The following is a 16,961-nucleotide window of genomic DNA, read 5'->3' on the forward strand; positions in this document are numbered from 1 at the left end:
TGTAAAGTTTGACTTACTATGAACTGTGAAAAAGAAAATAACGAACAGGCATTATAGAGAAAATTATAAATATTTCTATTTTAAAAAGTTTCAAGTTAAATTGAATGAACAGTAGCTAAACGTCCAAAAAAGGTGATACTATTCATCTATCCCAGACATACGATAAACAAAAAAGTAATATAAATATATACAAGGTAATAAATATTATCAACAACTTCTTAATGTTAGATGATTTCACCAGCTGTATTATAGCATTGTATAGATTGTCTTTTGCTGTAGGAATAGCATCATTGTATATTGCCAAGGTATATATTCCTGACTTTTTAGAATATGGAAAAACTTTAAAGAATCATTCAAGGAAGGACATTAATCCTTTATTAGACCAAGTTATCCATTTCACTCTACCAAAAGCATATTTCAGTCATTTTTATATTTTGTCCCTTACTCTTTCAATAATCACTGTTGTGAGATATTATCAATACCCCATTACTTGGATTTTACTATTCCACTCTTCTAGAAGATTATATGAAACACTTTTTGTTTCAAAATATACAGGATCTAGAATGAATTGGTCACATTACGTCGTTGGGTTGTGGTTTTATTCTGTATTACATATTATACTAAATACTAAATTAGCCTCCAATGATATTAATTCTAATCTAAATATGATATCATTATGCCTCTTTTTGTATTCTTCGAGAGAACAATTTAAAAGCCATCAAATTCTGGCAAACCTGAAAAAATATTCTTTACCTCAAGATAGATTGTTTCAATATGTATGTTCTCCTCATTATCTTTGTGAGATTGGTATATATCTATCTTTTGTACCGTACAATCTCGAATTTCTTTTTCCATTAATTTGGGTTATTGCAAGTTTAAGTGTATCAGCTGCAGAAACTAAAAGATATTACCAAGATAAGTTCAAAGACAATGTGGTTCCCAAATATGCCATTATTCCGTATATTCTTTAATTATTTAACTGAGTAATAACATATTTCAAACAAGACCAAAAAGACAATTACAACAACAAAAAAATTATCTCAGAAGGTTAAGTTAGCTTCAAGGTTTCTTCAATCTTACAAATAAACATTTTCTAACCAACCTTCTACCTCATAAATATCTATAAAAAATAATATATTATTTAATAATATGTGATTATAAACTTTCATTATTTCAGATTTATTTTAATCTAACCAATTTTTTTATTTGTTTATCTTTATTTCTTTTTGCTAAACCTGCCACTAAAAGGGCGATCAGAACCGAATTATAGTCATTATAGAAAGAGCTCTGTGGCAATAACTTCTTTCTATTAGTACAACATTATAGTTTTCATCTTTTCTGTAGTTATCTCTCCTTCTATCTTGTTCAGTAAATATTTATCTGTACATCATCAATATGTTATTTATTACGATTAATATGTGCTCCTTACAATATTGTATTAAAATAGTGGAGTAGGCTTTTTCTTTTTTTTTTTTTTGATTTTTTTTTTACTTATTTATTATACATATGTAAAATAAATAGACCGTCGTAATAGATAAAGACAAAAAACAGAAGATATCTGTTTAAACAACGACCCAAATCTATTGAAAAAGTTCAATACTTCTCCAATATACTTATATCAATTGATGATAATTAGGGTATAAATTCGATTCTCCTCAATTTATCTCTTTGTCCTTTTTGCTTTTTACTTTAGTTTGCTAGATCAAATATTAGTAACACAAACAAAAGTTGTTGGGCAAGACTTGCACTTTTTTTTATTTTTAATCTGATTCAAACTTAACACACTACTTCTTCCCCCAATTTATGCCTAGCAGATATTGTCTCATAATTATACTACATCTATCCTAAGTTCAATGTCATCTAGAATTTTATCTTTAGAAAAAAGCAATAGATTCGATAATAATTTTCAAAACAATCCAGAGAATAAACCTTCATTACAAACACCAAATACACAGAGTGTTGATTCATTTGATTTCCATTTTGAAAACAACTTTGACGAAGCATTAGATAAATTAGAAATCAATCCACATAGAGATTCACAGAGTAGAAGAACACCAACTAACGATATCGCCACTCCCAATAGTGAAAATATTGAAATGAGTAGTTTAAATGATAGACTTGATAGCAATTCAAAAAATATTATAAGTGACAGAAATGCATTAATGTCTGACATAAGTGATGGTGAAGGTCCTTCAAATTACAACTATCACACAAATCAAAGATACAATTCTTCTTCGACCAATTTTTTAAAAAGTTTTTTCAATTACATAAAACAAACTAGTTCAACTTCCAGCTGGAGGTTACATTCGAATAACTCCTCTGTAACTTTAAATGAGGATCATATAGAGAGACAAATACACCCGGGAACAACTCCTGTATATGATAAAAATAAATACCCAACAAATGAGATATCTAATGCCAAATATGATGCAATAACTTTTATACCGACTTTATTATATGAGCAATTCAAATTCTTCTTCAACCTATATTTCTTAATAGTTGCATTATCTCAAGCTATCCCTGCTTTACGAATTGGTTATCTTTCTTCTTATATTGTTCCTTTAGCTTTTGTTTTAACTGTTACTATGAGTAAAGAAGCTTTAGATGATATTCAACGTAGGAAAAGAGATAAAGAATCCAATAATGAATTATACGAAGTCTTGAATCAATCTAGATTAGTTCCAAGTAAAGATTTGAAAGTAGGTGATCTGGTAAAAATGCAAAAGGGCTCGCGAGTTCCCGCTGATATGGTTTTATTACAATCAAGTGAAGGTTCCGGGGAATGTTTTATCAAGACAGATCAATTAGATGGTGAAACAGACTGGAAATTACGAATTGCTTGCCCTTTAACACAGCATTTAAAAGCCGAGGATTTGTTAAATAAAATCAATATCACTGCTTCTGCACCTGAAAAATCTATACATAATTTCTTAGGGAAAATTTCATACAAAGAGTCTACCTCCAATCCTTTATCAATCGAAAACACTTTATGGGCTAATACTGTTATAGCATCTACTGGATTTTGTATTGGATGTGTTATATATACAGGGAAAGATACAAGACAAGCGATGAACACGACAACTGCCACTGTCAAGACTGGCCTCTTGGAATTAGAGATTAACAGAATATCTAAAATCTTATGTGCTTCGGTGTTTATTTTATCTATTGTCTTGGTGATATTTGCAGGATTTCAAAACTCTGATTGGTATGTTGATGTTATGAGGTACTTAATTTTATTTTCTACCATTATTCCTGTCTCCTTAAGAGTAAATCTTGACTTAGCTAAATCTGTATATGCTCACCAAATTGAACATGACGATACAATTCCTGAAACAATTGTTAGAACTAGCACTATTCCTGAAGATTTAGGCCGTATAGAGTATTTATTAAGTGATAAGACAGGTACACTGACACAAAATGACATGCAACTGAAAAAGATTCATTTGGGGACTGTTTCGTACACACATGAAACTGATGATATCGTTATCGGATATATCAACTCATTAGGTGGTAAATCAACAAATAGTGTGAATATTACTACATCAAGAAGGGATATTGGTACTAGAGTGCGTGATCTGATCACTACTCTGGCCATATGCCATAATGTCACACCTACTTTTGAAGATGGGGAATTAACATATCAAGCTGCTTCTCCAGATGAAATTGCTATTGTTAAATACACCGAATTGATAGGTCTTTCACTGTTCAAAAGAGACAGACATTCAATTACGTTACTGCATGATAGCAGTGGCATCACTTTCCAATATGATATTATTCAAGTTTTCCCATTTACCTCCGACACTAAACGTATGGGGATCATTGTGTATGATAAGCAACATGATGAATACTGGTTTTTGCAAAAGGGTGCTGATACTGTTATGTGCAAAATTGTAGAAAATAACGATTGGTTAGAAGAAGAAACAGCAAACATGGCTCGTGAAGGTTTAAGAACATTGGTTGTTGGTCGTAAAAAAATATCCAAAAAGATTCTGGAACAATTCCAAAAGGAGTATAACGATGCGTCTTTATCAATGTTAAACCGTGATCAACAAATGAGTGCTGTTATTGGGAAGTTTTTGGAACATGATCTAGAGTTACAAGGTTTAACTGGTGTTGAGGATAAATTACAAAGAGATGTTAAATCATCTATAGAATTATTGCGCAATGCAGGTATTAAGATCTGGATGCTTACTGGTGATAAAGTTGAAACAGCCCGTTGTGTTTCAATTAGTGCTAAGTTAATTTCAAGAGGTCAGTACGTCCATACAATTACCAAATTACGTAAACCTGAAGGGGCCTTAAATCAACTGGAGTATTTAAAAGTAAATACCAATGCCTGTCTTTTGATTGATGGAGAATCGTTAGGAACGTATTTAACATATCATAAGGAAGAATTCTTTAGCATTGCTTTACAATTACCTACAGTGATTGCTTGTCGTTGTACCCCACAACAGAAAGCAGATATTGCGCTTAATATCCGTACAGTTACAGGAAGAAGAGTATGTTGTATTGGCGATGGCGGTAATGACGTCAGTATGATCCAAAGTGCCGATGTAGGCGTTGGTATTGTAGGTAAAGAAGGTAAACAAGCTTCATTAGCTGCTGATTTTTCTATCACACAATTTTGTTATTTAACTGAGCTACTTTTATGGCATGGAAGAAATTCTTACAAAAGATCTGCAAAATTGGCTCAATTTGTTATGCATAGAGGTCTTGTAATTGCTATTTGTCAAGCAGTATTTTCTATATGTTCTAAATTTGAACCTATCGCCTTATATCAAGGTTGGTTAATGGTTGGTTACGCAACCTGCTATACAATGGCCCCTGTTTTTTCACTTACGCTAGATCGTGATATTGATGAATCTTTAACCAAAACCTACCCTGAATTGTATAAAGATCTTACAGAAGGTAAAAGTTTATCTTATAAAACATTTTTTGTCTGGTGTGCACTATCATTATACCAAGGTTGTATTATCCAAGGGTTATCTCAGTCATTTACCAGTTTACTTCCAGAGGATTTCACGAGAATGGTAGCAATTAGTTTTACAGCATTGGTAATTAACGAACTTATAATGGTAGCTCTTGAAATCTATACTTGGAATAAAATGATGGTCACCACAGAAATTATTACCTTTTTATTCTACGTTATTTCCATTCCATTTCTGAGTGAATACTTTGAATTGAAGTATATGCTAAGTCCTAAATTTTATTTCGGATTATTCTTAATTCTATTACTGTCAGTGTTTCCAGTATGGGCTGCAAAGACTATTTATAGAGCACTACATCCTCCAAGTTATGCTAAAGTCCAAGAATTTTCGATGGTTTAGTAAATACTTACAGTTAAAAACCATATATAACATACATTAAAATGCATATAGACTTTTCTAAATATCTTTCTCTGTCTTCATTTAACTATGTATTACAACACTATAAATTGAAAAGATACTTAACTTAGTATCAAACTTGTAGAGAGTAAAATTACTATATACATACAGGGTTCATAAGTTAATTATTTTTTAAAACCTATAAAAAAATAAGAAAATTATTTAATACCAGTCATCTATTGGAAAATATGCATTTACTTATTTTCGGAGTATACGTCACAACTGTTCTTATACATACAATTTCAAAACAAATTATGACTGTATACGAATTTTTTATATCTAAATGATAACTATTCAATACACAATAGATTATTCAATTAGTAGATATAGCCTTCTCTATGAATCAGAATCACTTTCCCTCATATCATCATTACCATCTGATATGGTAATAACAGGCCGTTGAAAGTCTGTTGCATGGGCCCATGGTATAGTCTTTGAAAAACTACCAAACATACTAACTTTTCTCCTTATCATTGGGTGATACGCTGAGGAAAGTTCTGAAACATCAGAGTCTAAGTGATCTCTGTGCGAAGACAATGTACTTTTAATTGAATGATTACCTGAAGAAACATAATTATCAAGTTCAATGTCTATATCTGGATTAACTATCACAGGATATGGTAAAGGTGCATCAGAACTAACTTTAAATAAGTGCACGTTTGCTACATGTTCATTTTCAACACGAAAGATAATCCATATGAAACGTCTAAGAACTTCAACAAATGCAATAACAAATGATGTAGCAGCACTTTGCTGGATGGTAGATGGTGCTATTGCCCATACTATCCATTGGAATCTAACCATGACATTCCATACCATAGCTACATAATAAACTAACTTCCGCTTTCCATCATATGTTCCATCTTTCCAATTTTTCTTTCCAGCTAAATATAAATCATCTCTTAAAAATAAATTATGTTTAGAGGGTTGAAGTAGGGACCAATCAAACACTATATCCCAAGTAGAAGTGAATATAGCATTAATTAATGCACATACAATAAAGGGAGTACGAGCCTCAGGTGAACGATGTGCCATTCTATAAGCACATAAAGATGCATTATAGGCAATACCACATATATACTTGGCCCCATTAAACAGATGTGGGAATTTATCACCAGAGTCTGTATATCTTCTTAAACATTGAAGTAGTCTCCAATAACTGGGCAAACAAGATAAAATACCCATAGTTTTTGAATGAGATGATCCACAAAGACCCTTTTCATTTGTTGCTACCAGGCAAGAAAACATAGCAATATCGGACATAGAATATGTCAGAGAACAGAATATATCACCTAAGAAGAAATCACCGAATTCAACAGGATACAATGGCGCCAACACCAATCTAATAATCCTGATAAATAACCATTTTCTTGTAGAGACAACTTTATCCCAATATGGAATCACATCCTTAGGTAAAATGTACAATAACACTGTTCCACATAAACAAACATATGACCATGGAATCAATCTTTCATATTTATAACTCAAGGCAGCACATATAGACCCCCAAAGTACAAAAAACATGATGGTATACAATTGTAATGGAACACCAGTTGTAGCGAAATCATTATTAAACAATTTGGTTCCATTTTTAGTTCGAGTTTCTCCTAGCATAATAAATCTATAATTAATACCATTTCTATGCCATATGAAACAATCAATTTGAAATAAAAATAACATAAGTAACACCATAAACCAACCACCCCAGAGCGGGAAAAGAATTTTGTGAACATACGATGTCTGTGGAGAAGCAAAAGACAATGATAGAATATAAACAAATAAAGTCACGGAAATACCTAAAAACAAACAAGCAGTAGACATTTGAATAATGGATCTATTATTTCTATGAATAATCTGCTCAGTTAGAGTATATTCCACAATAAATTTCTTTAAAAGTTTTGAATGCTTTTTAACATCTGATGGAGAATTTGTGAGATCATTGATATACCATTGTTTAATTTTGGTCTCCCACCATAAGATTGGATCATCCTTTGGATTTGTAGCAGTAAGGTCTGTATTAGGCTGATTTGAAGTATTTTGCTGCATTTGTTGGGCCAATAACTGAATATTAATCGAGACGTGTTTGAAAATTGAATAATTGTCCTTTGCAAATTTCATAAATTTGTCTAATTCATTTGTTTGTAAAGTCTTATCGAATTTCTTAACCATTTTACGAAACCCTGTTACATTGGTGTCGCGAAATGTCTTGATCATTTGCAGATAAAGATAATACTCTAATAGAGCATCACCTAGCAAATTTTGAGCTTGTTTAAGAGTAATTTCAGAGTTTTGAATGATGTTATCATATGCGAAGGTCTCTTTTACTGTGTGAATACCACTCTGAATATTAGTTTGATCCCTTGAACGTTTTAATTGTGAATTTCTATACGTAAGAAGGTCCCTCCATTGACTAGATTTTTCTGGCCACGAGGGCCATAACATATTTTGTTTTAAAAAATCTTTAATTTTAAAACCCAAAGAATCTTCGTTTTTTGTTTTTCTTTTACAATTAGAAATGGATCCATATAGTTCATTTTGGCAATTGTTATTATTATTACTATTAGATAAAATTAAAGATATCTGATCATTTGGAGATGATGAAACCGTAGTTGCAAGAGAAACATGGCGAAACGAGAGGATGTCATCATTACTCTTTTTATCCTCAACATTATTACAGCCACTACTACCACCAGTACCACTACTACTATTAATGATATTCAAGTTCAAATTTGAATTATCATTAGCATTAAGATATTCATTTTGATACATTTGTTTCTGTAAATTATAGATCTGTAGTTGTGATTGTAATATGGAAAATTTTTTCTTTGCTTCATCTAACAACCACTGATAAAAGTCGTTACATTTTGTCAATTCTTGACTAATCAACCACATCTCAATAAAATCTTTGATTGCATGTTTTTGAAATGAAGTATAGTTATCATTAATGCCCTTATTATTTGAAAAATCACGGTAGTAATAGTGATTATATGACGAACTTAGTATAGAATCTTTCATAGAATTGCCATTTTCATTGAGTTTAGTTGTCTTGTCATTTATTGGAACTGCAGACGATTCAGCATTTGATACTATTCTTGTAGGATCCTTTGGAAATTTGCCATAATGGTATTTTAATTTTTTCTTACCCAATTTATAATCTATATATTTATCCTTCCATTCAGGAATTGCAGATTCAGTTAAATGATCTGCAAACTTCATTCTGATAGTCTATATCCAGCCGATATAGTATTTTTTTCTTTTATTTTCCTTTTTTCGATCTTTTCGCTGTTTGTTGTGCTTACTATTTCTTCTAATAAATTACCAAACCCCCTTTATAAAAGTAGCTAGATACACAAATTTATTCATTCATACATATATATGTGGATATATGAATATGGGTGTATATTTATGTGTAGATGTATATAAATACTGAAAAGATGAAAAAAAGCTATTAACTTTTTGTTTTTTTGTATTTTATGTATATTAGCTTAACATTATCTTATTAGATCTTTACCACTTATCTATCATTTTTCATCTTATATTCACTCTCCAACTAACTGGCTGATTAAATTAACACATGTTGATACCACGATAATGAGCGATTGTCAACTTTAGATCATTTAACAATTCTTTCAATTTCCCACATCATCGTCATCTATTATTATGTCTCCATCTCTTCGTTGTTGCTCGAGAAAACAACCAGCTAGAAAAGAAAACAAAAGAAAAGCAAAAAAAAAAAAGAAAAATACTGTTCACGTGGGAAAAAAAGGGGAGAATACCCAAAAAAACAAAATGACTTTCCCTCCATAAATTACAAGAATAAATAAAAAAAAAATTTAAAATAAAGAAATAGATATATAATAATAATATACAATATATATATGTGTCATGAAAGCGCTATATTTCTACGCATGTGTTTAAATACACGTGTATCCGTAGGAATTGGTATCAAAGAGTTTATATAACTGTATAGCTACACTTTTACAAGAAGTTTCTTTAAGATTTGCTACCATTATCCTTGGCGTTGCAAAGTTAACAACTTTTTGTAAGGTTACATTTTTTCTTGCAAGCAGTTGTATTGCACTTTTATCGTGGGTGAAGAGGATAGACACACCCATTCTCCTTTTCTTTTTGCAGCTTCATGTTTCAATCCTCAGAGATTCTTTCAGAGTTCCAGACTGTCGAGACAGATGCATCATCACCCACACACCCATTTACACAGTTTTTTCTTTTCTTGCAGAATTGTGTGGTGTATGGATTGTTTGTTCTCTGCGCAAGGAGAGGGAAAAGAAATCAAAAAAAGAAAAAGAAAACAATTAGGCAAAATATTTTGTTTTTTTTTCTTTTCCTCTGGATAAGCAGTCAAGTAAGGAAAAGAAACACCGTAACGTATCGCTCTCTCTCTCTAAGTGGATATGCTAGTGTCTGGGTGTGTGTAAGCATATGTTATCACTTGCGTAGATGTGTGCTTAGATTGTTTAATGGTTTCAGGCATTGAATTTCTGATCTGTTCTTCTCTCTTGGTTGATGTTTATTCTTTTAACTATACTCCACAGTTTTCCTTTTTTAATACACTTCCCTCATTCTAGTATTATCTTCCCATTTACATCTTTTCTTCTTGTTTACTCTTACATCATTTACTTAGATGAGCTAACGATTGTCAAGAAGGTTTTTCTTCTTCTTTTTCCTTATTTTTTTGTTCCTATCCCACGTACGACTTATGTTTTATTATTACGTTAAAACAAAAAAAAAAAGAACTGGATTACAAGGAAATATTAATACTAGATCACTTGAATATATACACCCTATCTCTAGCTATATATAAACTTCATAATCTATTATATCATCGTTTCTTATACTATTATCCTCTTTTTTTTTTTTTATTTTCCCACTCTTAGTTTTTCGAGGATAAATTTAAATATAACATTATTGCATATACCTACCCAAATAGAAGATAATAAAATCAAAAGGGAAATAAAGAAATATAGATACTGATATATTGATATTACCATGGAGAATCAACAAGAAAGAAAAAGAATAAATACAGAAAATGATAATATAATACACCACATAGAACCCCTCCGAAAAAAATATAAAAATAACAAGGACTTAAAGAAGGATCAAGACACTAATACAGCTAATACTAGTGCTATTATTACTAATAGTAATAGCAACAGTAATAGCAATAATAAAGTTACTAAATCATCAATACCCAAATACAATTTCAATAAGTTTTGTTATAGACATGATCCAGATATCCAATCCACTTTCACACATACCGCATGTCACAAACAAGACATGAAAAGACTCAAAGACATAAATGATCGTATATCTCAACTGCCGGCATCTGAACAGATAGAGATTCATCACATCATATCCAAATTCACCAACTCTAATGATAAAATACGAACTCTGATTATAGATGGGATCCTGAATTCCTGTTGTTTCCCACAACTTTCGTATGCCTCGACACAGTTGAAACAAATGATTAAAATAGACTTTATAAGTATATTGCCACAGGAGCTATCCTTGAAGATTCTAAGTTATCTAGATTGTGAATCTCTCTGTCAGGCTACTATGGTATGTAAACGTTGGAAAGTGTTGGCAGATGACGATAGAGTATGGTATCGTATGTGTCAACAGCATATTGATCGTAAATGCCCTAATTGTGGATGGGGACTACCGTTACTACATATGAAGAATAGAGTCAGAATGATCCGTGGTAAGAAACGTGAAACTGCACATGGAAATGGAAATGGAAACGATAAGATTGTCTCACAAGAATCAAATATTCTAAATAAAATGAACCCCTGGAAGATTATTTACAGAGATAGATTTAAAGTCGAATCGAATTGGAGACATGGGAAATGTATAATCAAAGAATTCAAAGGCCATATGGATGGGATCCTTTCTATGAAATTCAACTATAGATTACTGTTTACTGGATCCTATGATAGTACAATAGCTATATGGGATATTTTTACAGGGAAATTAGTAAGGCGGTTGACTGGTCACCAAAGCGGAGTCAAAACATTGTTTTTTGATGGATCAAAGTTAATAACCGGGTCATTAGATAAGACTATACGGGTATGGAATTATATAACCGGTGAATGTGTATCTACCTATCGTGGCCATACAGATAGTGTAATGTCGGTGGATTCATTTAAGAAGATTATTGTCTCGGGGAGTGCAGATAAAACAGTTAGAGTATGGCATGTTGAATCACGTACGTGCTATACTTTAAGGGGTCATACGGAATGGGTCAATTGTGTCAAATTACATCCGAAATCATTTTCATGTTACAGTTGTAGTGATGATACTACTATCAGAATGTGGGATATCAGAACAAACACATGTTTAAAAGTGTTTCGCGGTCATGTTGGACAAGTACAAAAAGTAATTCCATTAAGAATTGTGGACATTGAAAATTTAGTCACAGACAATACTCCAAGCAACAATATGGGAGATACAAATGAACAAGGACAATTAAGTGAAGAAGAAGAGCAAGACATGGATGGAGAAAATGTTAAATTGGATGAAAATATACCGTATCCAACACACTTGTTATCATGTTCATTGGATAATACAATTAAACTATGGGATGTTAAAACAGGTAAATGTGTAAGGACCCAGTTTGGTCATGTTGAGGGGGTGTGGGACATTGCAGCAGACACTTTTAGAATCATAAGTGGATCACATGATGGTAGTATTAAGGTATGGGATTTACAAAGTGGTAAATGTATGCATACCTTTCATGGTAAAAATTTACAAAAGATAGACAATGATGTAAATATAACGCCGAGTACATCAAATGATAACATTCATAATGGAAGCACGACTAACAGGACTGCGCCAATTGCATGTGTAGATATTGGAGACTCCGAATTTTTCAGTGGAGATGAGATTGGCTGTGTTAAGATGTATAAATTTGATTTAGAAGATACTAATATGGAATATTAAAAAAAACAAAAAAGACAATAAATAAATAAAAATAAGTTAGTATATAACTGAACAAATAAAGCATTAACATAGCATTTTAGCACACAACACAAATTGATAATAACAGAAAGAGTTTTGCTACATATCCTTTTTGTTTTTTTTTACATTCTCTATACATAAGCATATAAATCTTTAATAAGACAATAAAGTAAAAAGATACGGGCATGAAGATTTAAAATAGAACTAATATATCCCTATACAATAAGGGATATACAATAATTTTATTGTTTGTTTTATGAGTTTGTCTTTCATTATACCAAAAAACGCATATAACAGTATTTTTTTTTCACTTCTTTATATCTTCCCCCCTTCATTTTTTTCTTTTCTTTTCTTTTTTTTTCTTATTAACAGAGGAAAGAAGACAATTGAAAAGAAGTATTATGCATGAGTTTTTTCCTATATAAAATGGTATATGACGTCATAAGATGAGATATGGTAAAAACGGTAGTACTTTTCTACGGCAACAGAAAAGAAGATACACACAAGAAAGTCATTAATTATTTCCAAAAATAAATGCCCTTCATTCCAATAAATCCTTGGTATTTTATCCTTTTTCTATTAATATCTGTTCACTTTTGTAACACTGCATATTGAGTATTTCCAAGATAAAAAGATGGTGTTTTTTTTTTTGGTTTCATTATGGAATAGAATTGTTAATTAAATTGACAATTCATTGAATAGCATAACTCAACCCCTATTTATACTGCATTTAGATGGATCCTAGATAAAACAAAAATATAGGCTGATTATACGGATTTGTTGTAGATGAAACAGATATATCCTTTTGTCTTTCTTAATTATGTTTTTCTTTCGAGACTCTGTTTGTGTCTTCTTTGTTCATATCATCATTACTGAAAAATATTTATTAGTTTATTTATTCATTTTAGCTTTTTTCTTTGATAACTATTGCTATTACAAAGTCCAATGAAACAATGACAGAAATGGTGACAGATATATATAGATAAACTACATTAACTAGCAATGAATACACACCCACATGCAAACAGTCTTTCTTTCTCTTTCTTTTCGTGTATATATCTTTACAATATACACGAATTTCTTCAAATACCACAAGACACAGACACAGACACAATTTCATTATCTAGCCAGACGGGTACACCCATACACCCCATAAAAGCAACTCCGTTGAATTGTGTTTTTTGTATATTTCTATTATCTTGAATGTTTCCGTATCTGTCTAGATCTATTATTTTCTGAACTATCTTTACCACAGGCAAGACAATAAAGAATTCTACGAAGGAACGAAACAAAAAAATAAATAAAAAAAAAGTGAAAGGAGACTCAAAAAAGCAATTGTTTTTTTTTTTTTTTTTTACATCTTTTCATTCTATTTCAAGGACTCATTCCATATATAGTGAACTCTCCCCCCGCCTCTATTTCCCCCCTAGAGACTGTTTTAAATATTTATATATAAATATTATCATAAGGATGTGGATGTATCTTTATATCTATACTATTAATTATTCGCTTGAATATACCTTTTTTGTCTAGACATACCTTTTGTATTCCGCGATTTCTTATTTTCTTTTATCAAGATCCAACAACTACCTTTTCATAATTAGTCTTTATTATAAACAATATTAATAAAAACTGCAATTGGAAACCTCTTTTCTTATTATTCTCCTTTCTTTTATTGTTTCTTTTTTGTTTTGTTGCTGATAAAAACCAATGTACATTAACACATCTGGCAAACTTAATAATAATCCCTCGAATAGCTCTAGTAATATTGACAAAAACAACAGTTGCTACAATAGAAATGACAACAATACTGATTTACCCAAAAATATTTCGATGCCTGATGGCTCTTTGAGTGTTTCCCCAACTTCTGTGTCTCCAACCAGGATATTTCCTAAAGATGATTTCATTTTTAACCATAACTCATCTTTTTTTAATACAAATGCAGATAAAAATGGTTTACAAACTTCACCTTCTAAAGACGTTCTATGTTGCAATAATACCATTAGCAACACCAAAACTGTTTCAACTATTAAAATAGAAACATATAATTGTAGCAATAAGAACACCTTTCATAGGAATAACAGTATTTCAAGCCTTGGGTTTATCAATAGACCAAAAAGAATCAACGAGTTTAGTCAAAGATCTAAGGATGACGATCTGATAAAATTAAACACAGAAAGAAATAGATATATCCCCTCGCGTTCAAAATCGTTACCATTTAATTCATTGAAATTGAAAAGTAACTTAAAATCATCAAATGGTGAGAAGGGACGTCCGGTTAGATCCAAGAGTGTCCATTTCGATGAATTGTTACCGATTAAATATTTCCATAAATACGAATGTCCTACTTGTGTATCTAGGCAAAACAGTGATTGTGAAGTAATAGAAAAAATCAATTTTGATATTGTCAAACCTCTGCGCAGGTATCAGTCGGATAGTGACAGCGATGGTGATGGCAGTAATGGAAATAATAACACTGATACTGCTGTTACATTTATTAAAGAAGATGGTTTATTTGATATCAACTTTTCTATATTGAGCCAAACAAGTAACAACAGAGATCTTAAATTAAATGTTTATGCTAATAGTGGAAGTGACTCGAATGTTATGTTACAAAGTATCAAATTAGAGAAAAGAAGAACTTATAACAATTTTTTCGATTTCTTCATTTGGGGTAAAATCAGTGTCAAGAATATCTTTTATGAGAAATCGATTTATATTAGATACACCTTTAATCACTGGAAAACTTTCAATGAAATTAAAGCACAGTATGTTCAAGATATACTACTGAAATCTAATTTTAAGGATTACGATACCTTTGAATTTTCTTTGTATAATTTAAAAAATCTAATATTAAATGAAAATAGTAACAGTCCAGTTCTTACTTCGTCCTCAAATGAGGATAGTAACATTATTGAAGGCGATTTAGAGTTTTGTATTCATTATGAAACAGTGGATTCTAATACTAATAAAATGCTAGACTTTTGGGATAATAATAATGGCAAGAATTATAAAATCCATTTGGTGTTACATACTCAAGATAATAATAATAATAATAATAACAATAAAAATTCGTCTATGAATGTATCAACTACTTTACGTTCAAACAAACCCAAAAATAAAAATGATGATAATGATGATGATGGGTACTTTGTGTTTCAAACAGACAAATACTATAATATAGCTAATGAATTAGGTGGATTTAACAAAAAAAATAATAAATTTGGGGAATATAAGAATTCTTCTATTTTCAACAGTAATCGTACAAGGACTAATTCTACTTTCCTAGATGATTTATTAAATGAAACTAGTTTTCTTCAACTAGATGATTATTCTAATATAGATTCCACCACACCTACGAGTAAACTTTACAATTTCAATAATTATAAAAGTAATAACCTATTATTACAAAAAAATAACACAAATAAAATATTCGGTAATAGTAATGATGAGGATTATGCTGATGATGTTGATAAAGATGATGATAGACCATTGTTCTTTAAAGATTTCAGAAACCCATTTGCAAACTAAAAAAACATTGTAATTTACTAGATTACTTCTTTTGTTTTTCTCCACTAACATGACTGTTTTTTTTTATTTTATTTTTTTTTGATGTATTCCATATAAAAATGTTTTCCTTTTAATATTCTTCCTTCTGTTATTGTTCTTTTCTGTACAAATATTCATGCATATATCATATCATCATTCTTGCTGCTAAATAATTAAGTAATTAATAAATAACAACCTTATCTTTAATCTTTATACATATCACTTTTTACACTCACTTGTTTTAAAATGCACAGTTACCAATACAAGAAATAAAAAAAAGGAAATAGGTATAAGAATTAGTTATTTAACTTCTAGTATTTTGAATTAAAAATAAACTATTCTTTTGTCCAACTTTCAATTTAACAAATTGCGTTTTGTATCATAATATGTATACTAAAATTATGAAAACATAATCCTGTTCTCCAATTAATGCACATTAAATAGATCTATATAACTTTCAAATATATTTCAATAACAAAAAAAAAAAAGAATTATCCACAAAATATTCAAATAAGTGAATGTGATATTCTTTTTAAGAGTTGCATCAAAGTTTTCTATTCTCCAAAAGTGAAACGAGGGAGAAAATATAGAGTTCTAAAAGACGGTAAACTTAGAAGTACAAGTATAATTTTACTCTTAAAATGTATTGAAAATTATTCACCACAAAGAACTGAATAAACATTCTATTGATATCTGTGTTAAAGCATACATATACATTGGTGCATCCATATGTATGCTTTTTTTAATTTCTTTTTTCTTTATCTCAGAGAAAAAATAAAAATGTCAGGGAAATCTCAATATACTGCAGAAGAGAATAAAAGGCGCAAAAAAAAACTATTGTGTTTTTTTTTCGTATTGTTTATATTTATTTTAGTATTTTTTATAAAAAAGGAAAAAGAAATTTGAAATTTGAAACAATTAAAAAAAAATAGCGCTAATTTTCTATCACTTTAAAACAAATGAGAAATTATAGGCCAAAAATTTCTCATCGTCCTTTGTGTTTCTAGTTAGCACAAAAAAAAAAAAGGAAAACTAATTAGTATGTAAAAAAAG

General features: G+C 30.4%; 5 protein-coding genes across 5 annotated transcripts; 4 read left to right on the forward strand and 1 right to left on the reverse strand.

Moving 5' to 3' along the window:
* Positions 1-221: 221 nt before the first annotated feature.
* DFG10 (putative polyprenol reductase) lies at positions 222-971 on the forward strand (the record flags this gene model as incomplete). The annotated part of the gene is made up of 1 exon (XM_064860182.1): positions 222-971. One exon carries the CDS (start codon positions 222-224, stop codon positions 969-971), a length of 750 nt encoding a protein of 249 aa, XP_064712843.1.
* An 882-nt stretch (positions 972-1,853) lies between these two features.
* On the forward strand, positions 1,854-5,327 carry NEO1 (aminophospholipid-translocating P4-type ATPase NEO1; the record flags this gene model as incomplete). The annotated part of the gene is made up of 1 exon (XM_064860183.1): positions 1,854-5,327. One exon carries the CDS (start codon positions 1,854-1,856, stop codon positions 5,325-5,327), a length of 3,474 nt encoding a protein of 1,157 aa, XP_064712844.1.
* A 393-nt stretch (positions 5,328-5,720) lies between these two features.
* On the reverse strand, positions 5,721-8,600 carry SYG1 (Syg1p; the record flags this gene model as incomplete). The annotated part of the gene is made up of 1 exon (XM_064860184.1): positions 5,721-8,600. The coding sequence occupies one exon, from the start codon at positions 8,598-8,600 to the stop codon at positions 5,721-5,723; it is 2,880 nt and encodes a 959-aa protein (XP_064712845.1).
* A 1,791-nt stretch (positions 8,601-10,391) lies between these two features.
* Positions 10,392-12,341, forward strand: MET30 (ubiquitin-binding SDF ubiquitin ligase complex subunit MET30; the record flags this gene model as incomplete). The annotated part of the gene is made up of 1 exon (XM_064860185.1): positions 10,392-12,341. The coding sequence occupies one exon, from the start codon at positions 10,392-10,394 to the stop codon at positions 12,339-12,341; it is 1,950 nt and encodes a 649-aa protein (XP_064712846.1).
* A 1,728-nt stretch (positions 12,342-14,069) lies between these two features.
* PIG2 (putative protein phosphatase regulator PIG2) lies at positions 14,070-15,890 on the forward strand (the record flags this gene model as incomplete). The annotated part of the gene is made up of 1 exon (XM_064860186.1): positions 14,070-15,890. One exon carries the CDS (start codon positions 14,070-14,072, stop codon positions 15,888-15,890), a length of 1,821 nt encoding a protein of 606 aa, XP_064712847.1.
* Positions 15,891-16,961: the final 1,071 nt, after the last annotated feature.

This window comes from Arxiozyma heterogenica (genome assembly GCF_036370985.1).
Source record: "Arxiozyma heterogenica strain weizmannii chromosome Unknown scaffold_30, whole genome shotgun sequence".
In the NCBI taxonomy this organism is placed as follows: Eukaryota; Fungi; Ascomycota; class Saccharomycetes; order Saccharomycetales; family Saccharomycetaceae; genus Arxiozyma; species Arxiozyma heterogenica.